General features: G+C 42.5%; 1 protein-coding gene across 1 annotated transcript; it reads left to right on the top strand.

Annotated features, from left to right (window-relative positions):
• The first annotated feature begins 414 nt into the window (after window positions 1-414).
• On the top strand, window positions 415-4,108 carry LOC105034504 (bZIP transcription factor ABI5 homolog). Its single transcript, XM_010909696.2, has 4 exons — window positions 415-1,680; window positions 3,380-3,451; window positions 3,569-3,598; window positions 3,732-4,108. Exons 1-4 carry the CDS (start codon window positions 739-741, stop codon window positions 3,816-3,818), a joined length of 1,131 nt encoding a protein of 376 aa, XP_010907998.2. The 5' UTR covers window positions 415-738; the 3' UTR covers window positions 3,819-4,108.
• The last annotated feature ends 8,666 nt before the right edge of the window (window positions 4,109-12,774 follow it).

Genomic DNA, 12,774 nt, shown 5'->3' with positions numbered 1-12,774 from the left:
TCGACCCGAACAGATGATCCATCGATCTATTACTGTTACAGCTATGAAACGAGTTCGGTGGCTAGGTGGGCCAGCGGCAACGGTCATCATTCAACATTTACTGTTCAACGCGATATGGCACTTCCCGTATAGTTTCAGCACTATTCATTAATTATTCAAGAGGCCCACCTCGTCCTCCATAAATGCATGCGCACCTAACGCCCGGTTAGGTACCTTTTAAGTTGTGCATTCTCTAATCAGTGCTCGTACGGGCGTCGTCAATTCAAAGGTTTCAACTTTGGTCCAATCGTTCAAACTAATTAAGACCTAACCCTGGTCCACTATGCATGGTGGTGTAATCAAGCCGTACATGTAATGCCATATTGCATGTTATCTTCTTGTTTTATTTGTGATGGGATCATCAAACCTCAAAATTACTCGCTTTGGGAACACTCTGATTCCAAAGCCTTCTGTTTTGGGAAGGAATCGTTAATTAGCAGCCTGGCCAATTATTGCAATATCCCGTAAATTTGTCCAAAAGGTCCGAAAGGATAGAATAGAAACAGGCAGAGCCTCGCCCTAATCTCCTCGCGTCTGCCTTGGAATTCGTCGGTGCTTCTGCAACGACTTGCGCACCTACCTTTCTTCTTTTCTTCACCACTTATTTCTTTTTCCACCAAAACAAACACACCTTTCCACTGCTGTTTTTCGTCTCTCTCTAATCTTCGGCTCCGGAGTGGAAGAAGAGGAGAAGAATCAATGGCGTCGACGTCGGAAAGGAGGAAGATGACATCGGATGACCGGCAAAAGGGAGAAGAGAAGGTAGAGAGGGAGCTGGACATGGAGATCCCTCTGATGAGGCAGTCGTCCATCTACTCGCTGACCCTGGACGAGATCCAGAACACGGTGTGCGAGCCCGGAAAGACCTTTGGATCCATGAACATGGACGAGTTCCTCGCCAACATCTGGAACGTCGAGGAGGGCCAGATCGCCCACGCAGCCGGATCGGAGGCGCAGCCCAACGGTGAAGGGGCGCCGCCTCCGCCTCCGCCTCCGCCGCTGCAGCGGCAAGTGTCGATCAGCATCCCGGCGCCGCTGTGCAGGAAGACGGTGGACGAGGTGTGGACAGAGATCCACCGGGGCCGGAAAGTCGACCACCCGCAGCAGCACGGGAGCGACGGCGCAGACCCTCGCCAGGTCACCCTCGGGGAGATGACGCTCGAGGACTTCCTCATCAAGGCCGGGGTCGTGAGGGAGGGCTATCATCAGGTCGTCGCTCCGTCGCCTCACGCGCCGCCTCCGCCTCCGGTGACGCAGTACGGGGTGCCGACGGGGTACCAGATGGTGGGGCTGGAGGGGGCGCCGGTGTACGGGCAGGTGGTGGGGGTGCAGGGTTACGGGGACCACCAGGTCGCGGGCAATGGGATGTACGAGGTCTTCGGGGATGGCGGGCCAGGATACTCCGTGGGCAACGGGTTCGGGGAAAGGGTTAGGAACGGGTACGGGGGGTCGAGCCCAGGGTCGGAGGAGGGGGTGGGGGGAGGACAGGTGGGCAAGTCGGGGGCGGCGGAGGGAGGCGGAGGGGGGAAGTTAGGGAGGAAGAGGGCACTGGACGGGGCGGTGGAGAAGGTGGTGGAGCGGCGGCAGCGGAGGATGATCAAGAACCGCGAGTCGGCGGCCAGGTCGCGAGCCCGAAAGCAGGTACATACCGATTGCATCTCTTTCGTCCTCCCAGCACTTTTCCCGCATAGAAATTAGCATTTAAAAAATGCTGAAGATAAAAATTTAGAATTTTATTCGCCGAATTGAGCAGCAGTGGAGGATGGAGTTCGGATGAGGGGCCGAGTGGGATGGAAACATAGATAACGACGGAGTACTGGGCCTCATAAATGCTGTCAGATGCGCTTCCGAGAGAGAGAGAGAGAGAGAGAGCGCGCTCTGCGAGCCTGCATTTCGAAAGCTAGCTTTAATCCTTCCTCTTAGGGGTTGATATTGGTGCTAACTCTTTTTTTATTACACTCATCTTGTCCCATTCTCGAGCACTCACCGCGTGAGATATTTTTTATGCTTGATAGAGGGAGAGAGTTAGAAAAGTAGGGATGTTATTCCCTCTGATTCTATTCTCGGCGGAGGCGTAATCTTGGTTGTTTTCTTAGACTATTGGATGATACGTCAGCTTGTTCTTTCAATTGATTTTGGCGGTGACTACCCATAAAGTTACATTCATTACTTAGTTTACTGAAAGTTCGAACGTAAATACAAATTTACATTTATTATTTGGTTTATTTGGTGGCCCACGGGAAGGATATTTCCGTCACATAACGGATTGGTTGAGAAGTCTTTGCAAGACGAAGTCGTTCAAAGATCCACTTCCAGCACGCCAGGATTAGAAGTGTGGTTAGAGCCTTAGGCGTCATTATATTAGATTTTAAGTAGGTATGGACAAAGGGCCATACGAATATTATATAACTCGACTCGTTACGAATGGGTCATATCAGACATGATCGATTAGCTATAGTAAAAGATCGTACTAGACACAATCTATTAGAAGGGACTGATTAGTTGAGGATTTGTGACCTGCAGTCGATTATGGCACGATCCATAAAAATCCGAATTGACATAGCTCGGCATTTTTTTTTTTTTTTTTTTTTTTTTTTTTTCTGCTACTTCTTGCCATCCGTATCACACTCGACTTCTCACGACCACGAAACCCCCTCCCCTCCCCTCTCCCGGTTCCGAAGCCACCAAACGCCCTTCTCTCCTTCGACTCCGATGCCACCAACCCCCCTCACTTCCCTTTTCTGACCCCGACGCCTCCCCCGCCTCACGCGATCGCCCCTTGCACCCTCCGCGTCGCAGTCCACATTCTCCTCCTCCCGATGCAGTCCATTGGGGAAAATAAAAAAAAAAAAACTCTCCCAACCCCTTCCCCCGCTGCATCCCTCAGAGCTCTACGGGCCGCAGCTCTGCCAACCCCACCCCTGCATCTCCCTATGTCCAAACGGATCGTGCATGGCACGGTCTATTTGGACTAATTTTTTTATAAAAAAAAAGAAAAAAAAAAACTGCCCATTAGACCTGCATACCATCCATCAAGCCCACATGGCTCATAGATCGTACCTGACACGGCCTGAACCCCAAACCTAAGATGCTGGTTGGCATGGCTCATTTACTACATAGGCCGTGTGTCACAGCTTTTTGGATTCTAATCCGATGGGTTTAGATCAAACTATGTCAGGCACAATCCAGTGCCCATGTATGGTTTTAAATTGACGACACTCAACTCCTTGCATGCATAGACGACTCGTATCAAAGCATGAACACCGCCTATACCTATTTTTTTGGTCAAGTTTTCGGCATTTTAACCATTCTGACACAAGCTCTAGGGAAAATTATACAGGCATATACGGTGGAGCTCGAGGCGGAGCTGAAGCAGCTAAAAGAAGAGAATGTCCGACTTAAAGAAGAGGAGGTAAAGCCCATTGCAAATTCTCTTTATACATGCTGGTTATTGAAAGGAGAGTCAAAATGGCTCTCCTTGGCATCCCTTTGCTAATGAAATGCTACCATTTTTGTTCTGGATTGACAGAGGAAAATGCTGGCGTTGAAGAAGCAAGTGGTATGTAGACTAACTAGTCTCTACGTCAATCGTATTAATTGCTTTCTTTTGTGCTTGTCCATTCTCAAACTAATTTGTCAAAATTTCAAGACTGAAACCTACTGTCTTTTTTTTTGTTGCCTTTGCTCTGTAGCTGATGGAGTCCATGGCCGAACGTGCAAGGGTGAATGCCCAGAAGACTGTCCTCATGCTGAGGCGCTGCAACAGTAGCCCATGGTAATGGGATCACCAGCAACTAACCCTCACCTTCCATGAGGCATTTTGGAGCAGTCTCTCATTCTGTTTTAGCTCTGTTCTGCAAATCAGGCACTGGGAGCGAGCCCCCCTCTTCGCTTACGCGCCGAGCGGTTCCCTCCTACAGTTGCCTCTTTTCCTGTCCATACGCCTCTTTTGTTGGAACCGTGAGCGGTAGCTGCTCTGATAGACGGCGAATTTGGTTGGGTGCTGTGTTGTACAAAGATCTGCCAGGAAAACAGTGAATAAAGAAGTGCAACATGTTTTCCTTTTGCATTTGTGAGTAATATTTTTGTGCTTGTCGTTTGCATTGGTGATTGTTACGAGATCATACTACCTCGGCCACTGATCTCTGATCTCATCTTTGATGTATTCTTCGGACCAACTGAAATATCGATGCAGATTCCGAACGATGAACATCATATGTCCTGATAATAGAACAGACAATTTTATCGGACCTCATCCCTAGACATTATCCTCCTTGGTTACATGACGAGGACATCAACATGCTACCACTGACCTTATAATCAGCCCACTGTCGATGACTACAGTTGATGATTCATCAAATCGCTATAGAGAGTCCGGATGGAATGATTCTATCGGCTCCCATCTGACCTCGACTTGGATGCCTACCGACCTAAAGGTCAGGACCTCACCAACCATACAGGATGATCTTTCATGACCGACACCAATGATAATGCATTCGGACCAAGGCCTCGATTGTGAGCCGACCTCAAATCATCAGTTTATTCAGCCACATGGGCCACCTCCAGGAATATTCCAAGGAACTGTCACAACATGTCCACTATTGATGACTAACAACTTATGATTTGCAGACTTCCTATCTAGTGGCTTGACAGATCATGATCTGACCTACTAGACTATGTAATAATCTACAACTCCATCTCTATATAAAAAAAATAATGGGAGAACCTTCAAGCTAAACTCTACTCCGAAAAGAGAATATCTCTTATGCTATTTCCCTTCTCCCTTTCTCCTTTTTATTGTTCTCAAGTTCTGGCTGACTTGAGCATCAGACAGTCTCCTACCAGAAAACCCCTGGTATGTGTAGATCTTTTTTGCAGATCCCTTATGGCTCCCTGATTTTCGAACCATCCTTTGCCCTTGACTACATCAGCTTCCACTGGAGTCTTGAAACAATAATTTGGTGCTGGAGGAAGGGTCGAGCAATCCAACAAAAGAGAGGGACTATGGTGAGACACTATCACTTTGCCGCTTCTCATTGATAGTCCACCAGATGAAGCTAAGGTGGAGTCACCCAACCATCTGCTTCTCATAGGTCTGCATGGCCTGTGCAGCCACCCATGACGGTGGATCCATAATGATTCAACAACCTGATCTGTCAGGTCTAGGCACTAATCGATGCCACCCAGCAACCTCCACAGTCTATTCCCCAACTTGTGCCATCTTGGCACAATCATCAGAACTACTTCCCAATTTTGGACCATGCACGCAAGAGCATGTGCCAATCAGGCACCATCAACCGACAATCGCCTTCTCACCAAGGCTCCCACCATGGGGCCTGACGTCGACATTCCCTAACCTTTTTGGTAAGAACTCTACTCCATGCTACTCCCTGTGCCCTAGAATGTCTCATCAAGAGGACAGTGATGTGCAAATCTTAAAATTTGTAAATAAAACCGCAAGCGCACAGTGTGCAGAGTAGCACGACCAGCGAGTACGGTCGATCCCATAGAGACTTGGTTTAAAAATGATTTTCAAATCTATGCTCAAGCGAGCTTTAACGAAAATCGAAAATCGAAAGTTGTTTGCTAAAGACAATAAGACTAAGGATCTAGGGTTTTTGAATCCACTAGATCTAGATTAGGAATTTACCTAGAATTTTTCTTATTGATCCTAACGACTACTCCTCTTGTCTTTCCCAAGCATAGATTATGAAGGGACTAAGGTCCAACGATAACCCATCAAGATTCTTTACAGGGAGTAGTAACTAGGATCCCTTAGGTTTTCTCCTCCTATGCACTGAATCAAGCATGAACTATGAAGGGACTCTGACCCAACTGTAGTTCATCAAAAATTCTTGGCAAAAGAGGAAGAAAAAGAAACCCTAAGAAAAAGAAAGAACCCTATGTAAAACCCCTACTCATGATCTAGCTTCATCGCAAACCCTAGAAGGGATGCTTAGCTAGACATGATCTAAATCTACTTGCAAAATTTAAATGCAGAAAAATAAACTACCCTAATTTCATAAATTAAACTATCCTAATTGCATAAATTTAAACTGCATAATTTAAACTAACCTAATTGCATAAAATTAAATTGCATAAATTAAACTATCCTAATTGCAAGAAAAATAAATTGCATAATGTAAAGAGATAAAATTACATAAAAATAAGATTTTATATAAAAAAAAATTATTACAAAAATCTCAAAGCTCGAGGCTTGAGAAGAAAGCTAAAAACCCCACTATCTAGGGTTACAAGCTTGATCGGAAGGAAAGAATCATTAAAACAAGAGCCTTTGGGGCTTTTTATAGGCATTTGGGGGTTATAAGGTTTTCAAAACTTTAGATGTGGGACTAAGAGGTTTTAGAGGGCTGTTAGGGGGATTTAGGGGCTCAAATCTCGCTCAAAAAGTACTTAAATCCATCAAGAAACCTAGAAATTGTTTCAGCCGTCCGATCTTCATCTAAAGGACCCAATTCATCTAATAAATCAAGCCGGAAGCGATTCTGGGCCGTCGGATCATGATCTGGGTGAAGCGCTGCCGTTGGATCGCGCTGCAGAGATGGGATCAGGTCGGATGCATCGCGGACCGTCCGATCAAGGCGCTGGAAGATTTCGTCCGTTGGATCGCGCTGCAGAAGGATCCCGTGTTGTCCTAGTGTTTATTGATTCTTGCAATTGGCTTGATTACGGTTGGATCTTGACCGGCTGCGATGGTGGCCATCCGATGGTGCAAAAATGTGGAGCGTTGGATCTTGATCGGACCATCGAGTGATGTGAAGTTACCAGGTTGCCCTTCGGACCTTCTTCCCTCTCCTCATGAGCCCTGGACCGCGGCGTGGACCGGGCTCGCGATGCGTTGCGGTGAGCCGAGACTCGCTGATTGGCTGGTTTATGGTGCGCCGATGGGTCCATGGTCCAGGCGCCTGTTGCTGTGGACCAGGCGGCTAACCAGATCACCAAATCAGTTGATTTTTGACCAATTTTGACCTGATTTGACTCGGGTTTGACCCAATTGAGTCTTCTTTCTTCATTCTTCAATTTCTGGGTCAATTTAACTCCATTTTGCATAAAATTTATGCCGTTGGAATCTCTTTCCTTGTTCTTTCTATTGATGACCTCTTCTTCTAAAAATATAATAACAAGTATCAATTTCTTAATAAAGTTAGATAATTTAGATATTAATTGATACTTTTTATGTCAATTTGTGACATAAATCACACCCCCCAACTTAATCATTGCTAGTCCCTTAGCAATGTACCAAAATAAGATCATATTCCAAAAAGATCCTTCCTTTGCAAATTAATTTAAGATCGAAATTCAAGAAGTTTTCTAGTATTACTAAGTAATGAGCTTCGAATTAGAATCGGTAGTCAGTCTACTTAGGAGCTTTCTTAGAGTACACTTAAAGTTTTATAGCACTTGTGTGAGTGATAACTAACTTAGTATTTCAGTATTAACTTGTACAGGCCAATTGTATCATTTTTCATAACTTAGTTCGATTAATTTTCTATACACCCCAGATTAAACAAAGAACTAAGGTAGCTTTCACACTTTTTTTTTTTTTTTTTTTTGCTGAGCATCCTGGCCTTCCCACCATCGTTTGATGCGAATCTCAACACTTGACTTAGGTGAAGAGACCCGGTTACTAGGCTTCGGGCAATCCACATTTACTCTGTGTTTTGCATTTTATTTCAGGCAGGTAGCTCTTTCCTTAAATTCAAATTTCTTCAATTGGGGTGTAGAGAAAATTATCTAATTTAAATAATACTCAAATCCTTAATTGGCCTTACAATTAACACCTACTTTACCTTGTTAGTGTGCATTGCAATTGGAAGTGCTAATAGTCTTTAAATGACCTAGGCCACCAAGAGTCTAACCAGCTAATCTTCTCTGTGACTCACTACATTTATTAGCAAATACTTTCTAACTTACTCTTATTTCTTTTTAGATTAATTTATTTCAATTTTTTTTTAATATATTAAATGCAAGAAATAACTCATAGTGGAAGGAAAAGAAATGATAACACCTGATTTTGTCAAGCTCTCCCCCCAACTTGATCGACATTGTCCCCAATGGAGTTTATCTAATTTATTTGTCCTAAGTAAATGAAAACAAAGAAAGCATTAGAAATTAAATAAGCTGGGTTGCCTCCCAGAAGTGCTAAGTTTTATTCTTCAGCCAGACCAAACTCGAAGCAATTTAATCAGAATAAGTTGGTTCATAAAGAACCATGGCATCTTCAACAGTCTCGACAAGTAATTCCAAGAATGGTTTTAATCGTTGACCATTAACTTTAAAGATAACACCATTACTTGGGTTTTCTATCTCAACAGCTCCGTGTGAAAAGATTTCCTTTACTAAAAATGGTCCTGTCTATCTAGACCTAAGCTTTCCTGGAAACAGATGTAATCTAGAGTTATATAAGAGCACCTTTTGTCCGATATTGAAAGTTTTTCTCATAATTGATTGATCATGAAATGCTTTGGTTCGTTCCTTGTATATCCTTGCATTTTCATAGGCTTCATTTCTAAGTTCTTCTAATTCATTCAACTGAAGCTTCCTATGGTTTCTAGCGTCGTTCAAATTTGTATTTAGTTGTTTGATGGCCCACATGGCTTTGTGTTCTATCTCAATAGGCAAGTGACATGGTTTACCAAACACAATCCTATAAGGAGACATTCCTAGATTGGTCTTGAAAGCGGTTCGGTATGCCCAAAGTGCATCAATTAATTTCAAAGACCAATCCTTTCTATTGGCACTAACAGTTTTTTCAGGATCTGTTTGATTTGTCGGTTTGACACTTCAACTTGCCCACTAGTTTGAGGATGATATGGTGTGGCCAATTTATGGGTGACATTATACTTTTTCATCAATGTTGCAAAAGGTCGGTTATAAAAATGGGTTCCCCGATCACTAATGATTGCCCTAGGAATACCAAAAGGGAGAGAATATTTTCTTTAAGAAACTTAATGACCATTTTGCTATCGGGTGTTCTACATGCAATTGCTTCTACCCATTTTGAAACATAATCAACTGCTACTAGAATATATTCATTTCCAAAGGAATTTGAAAATGGTCCCATGAAATCGATCCCCCAAACATCAAAAACTTCAACTACCAAGATTAGGTTGAGTGGCATCATGTGTCGCTTGGTGATTCGACCCATTTTCTGACATTGAGCATAACTTTTACAATATTCATGAGCATCCTTAAACAAATTGGGACCAATAAAAACACATTGGAGAACCTTAGCAGCAGTTTTCTTAGATACGAAGTGACCCCCACATGCTTGATCATGACAAAAAGATAAAATATTCATGACTTCATTATCTGGGATACACCTTCTGATAATTTGATCAGGACATTGTTTAAAATGATAAGGATCATCCCAAATGAAATACTTCACTTGGGCAAAGAATTTATATTTATCCTGCTTAGTCCAATGAGAAGGTATCTTACCTATGGCTAAATAATTTACAATATCAGCAAATCAAGGTTCAGTAGACACAGACATGAGTTGCTCATCTGGGAAAGATTCATTGATGGGTGGTTCACAGATGGTGCGACTGGAATTCGGGACAAATGATCTGCTACAACGTTCTCAGTGCCTTTCTTGTCTCTAATTTCTAGGTCAAATTCTTGAAGGAGCAAAATCCATCTGATTAAGCGTGCCTTGGCATCCTTCTTTGCTAGGAGATGTCTAATGGCTGAGTGATCGGTGTAAACAATGGTGTGGGTCCCAACCAAATAAGATCTAAATTTCTCTAAAGCGAAGACAACGGCAAGGAACTCTTTTTCAGTTGTGGTGTAGTTAAGCTACGCATCATTTAAGGTTTTACTTGCATAATATATCACTCTAGGCAGCTTATTTATCCGTTGACCTAAGGTTGCGCCCACAACATGATCGGACGCATCACACATTAATTCAAATGGTTCAGACCAGACAGGAGGATGAATGATTGGAGCTGATACAAGTATTTTTTTTAGAAATTCAAAAGATTCCAAGCACTCATGAGTAAATTCAAATTTGGTATCTTTGCCAAAAGATTAGTCAGTGGACGTGCTACTTTGCTAAAGTTGGCAATAAACCTTCTATAGAATCCAGCATGACCTAAAAATGAACGTATTTCTTTCACTGATTTAGGTGGTGGAAGACTTGCAATTAGATCTATTTTGGCCTTGTCCACTTCAATCCCCTTTTAAGAAATGACATGGCCAAGAACTATTCCCTGTTTGACCATAAACTGACATTTTTCTCAGTTGAGAACTAAGTGCTTCTCCTTACATCGTTCTAGAACTAATTGCAGGTGATTCAGACACTCGGAGAAGGTTAGGCCAAAAATAGAAAAGTCATCCATAAAAATTTTAGAAATTGTTCTATCATAGCTGAAAACATGCTGATCATGCATCTCTGGAAGGTTGCCGGTGCATTACATAGTCCAAAGGGCATTCGTCTATAGGCAAAAGTACCAAATGGATAGGTGAATGTAGTCTTTTCTTGATCTTCAGCGGCTATGGGGATCTGGTTGTAATCGGAGTATCCATCAAGAAAATAGTAAAACTCTTGTCCGGCTAGTCTTTCTAACATTTGATCAATAAATGGCAAAGGAAAGTGATCTTTCCTTGTCGTAGCATTCAACTTTCTATAGTCTATACAGACCCTCCATCCCGTTTGGGTCCTAGTTGGGATAAGTTCGTTTGCATCATTTTGGACCACTGTTACCCCAGATTTTTTGGATACTACTTGAACTGGGCTTACCCAAGAGCTATCAGAAATAAGATAAATTATTCCACTATCTAGGAGTTTCAGAATCTCCTTTTTAACTACATCCTTCATAGCTGGATTAAGCCTTCTTTGGGCTTCTCTTGTTGGTTTAGCCTCTTCCTCTAAGTATATTCTATGTTGAACTATAGAAGGGCTTATTCCTTTGATATCTGCTATGGTCCAACCTATTGCTTCTTGATTTGCTTTTAGAACTGACACTAACTCCTCCTCTTGCTTGGGATCTAGGTCTGATGCAATAATTACAGGCAAAGTTTCTTTTGGTCCTAGATATGCATACTTGAAATGTTCTGGGAGGGGTTTCATTTCTAAAATGGATGCTTCCTCTATCGATGGTTTAGGTGATGATTTTACCATCTCAATGATTGGTTCAGTAGGAAGTGTCGATTCCTGATTAATCTGATTTTCTTTAAGTATTTATTGACATCCTCAGACTCATGGATTAACCAGGGGTTAGACTCTAGGTCGACTTCATCATCACTAATGTCAATGGATTCATAAATACCATCTTGGACTACATTGACATCAGCATGAGAAGAGGATTCCTATTCTAAGTTAAAAACATTAAGCTCAATGGTCATATTCCCAAAGGATAACTTCATTAGACCATTTCGACAATTGATTTCAGTATTGACCGTAGCTAAGAATGGTCTTCCTAAAATGACAGGTATATGTCCTTTAGGATTCACAACTGGCTTAGTCTCTAAAATAATAAAATCTATAGGGAAAATAAAATTTTCAACCTTTATCAGAACATCCTCGACCATTCCCTTAGGAATCCTGAGAGATCTATCGGCTAACTGTAATGTGATCCCAGTAGGTTGAAGTTTTTCTAATCCTAGTTGCTCATACACCAAATATGGAAAGATATTCACACTAGCTCCTAGATCTAGCAAGGCCTTTTTTATATTGGTTTCTCCAATAACACAAGAAATTATTGGAGCTCCAGGGTCCTTATATTTAATTGGCACATGGCTAGATAGGTATGAACTGACACTTGCAACCAAAAATGCTTTCTTTGGTACATTAGTGGTCCTTTTCCTAGTGCAAAGATCTTTTAAAAATTTGGCATAAGTTGGAACCTGATGGATTATATCTAAAAGAAAATATTAACTTGGACTTGTTTAAATACCTCTAAAATTTTGTCTAAATGTTTAGATTTATTGGATTTCAGTCTGTTTGGAAAAGGAGCTCTAGGACTTTTAAGTACTGGACTAGGTGAATTTTTAGTTTCTGGTGCTTGAGGTTGAAAGGTAGTAATTTTAGAAGGTGACTCGGCAGATGAGTCCTCTATATCATCAAGTGCAACTACCTTATTGTCTATTTGTTTTCCCGATCTTAAGATATGAATGGCATTTACACCATTAACTTGGTTTCCTTGTTGGGGTCGTGGACCATTTTGGTTCCTAGGATTTGGCTCAGGTTGGCTAGGTAACCTACCATGTTCTCATTCACTAATGGTCGAAGCCAGCTGACTTACTTGCATTTCCAGACGGGCTATAGATTGGGTGTTATTATTTATGAGTTGACCCGTGGTTTGCATAAAGCTGGTATGTGTCTTCATCATGGCTTCTAGGCTTTTCTCTAAAGAGGTAATTTTCTTGTCACTATCATGGAAGCCTGGTGGGTTGTTCATCACTGAGTTGGACCTTAGATTTTGCTGATTGAAATTTGGATTGCCTACATTAGGATTCTAGGACCATGAGAAATTCGGGTGATTCCTCCAACCTGGGTTATATGTGGGTGCATAAGGATTGTTCAATGGTCCTTGATAGGTGGCATTCACCTGTGCACACTCATTCGAGTAGGAACATTCTTCTAAGACATGGTCTGGTGCATTGCACCCTTTACACATGGGTGCAGATATTTGATTTACATCGGCTGGTCTCTATAATTCTAAGGCTTCCAATCTACATGTTAAGGTTGCAATCTTGGCCTCTGATGCTAGG

Source organism: Elaeis guineensis, chromosome 8 (assembly GCF_000442705.2).
Source record: "Elaeis guineensis isolate ETL-2024a chromosome 8, EG11, whole genome shotgun sequence".
NCBI lineage: Eukaryota > Viridiplantae > Streptophyta > Magnoliopsida > Arecales > Arecaceae > Elaeis > Elaeis guineensis.
The sequence above is the reverse complement of the archived record's forward strand: the minus strand, read 5'-3'. Positions and strand labels throughout refer to the sequence as shown.

What these genes read in the sequence shown, in the direction of transcription:
- LOC105034504 (XM_010909696.2), top strand. Translation starts at nt 739, where the DNA reads ATGGCGTCGACGTCGGAAAGGAGGAAGATGACATCGGATGACCGGCAA. An exon ending in GGTCGCGAGCCCGAAAGCAG is followed by an intron (nt 1,681 to 3,379) that starts GTACATACCGAT and finishes AAAATTATACAG; the next exon opens with GCATATACGGTGGAGCTCGA. An exon ending in TCCGACTTAAAGAAGAGGAG is followed by an intron (nt 3,452 to 3,568) that starts GTAAAGCCCATT and finishes CTGGATTGACAG; the next exon opens with AGGAAAATGCTGGCGTTGAA.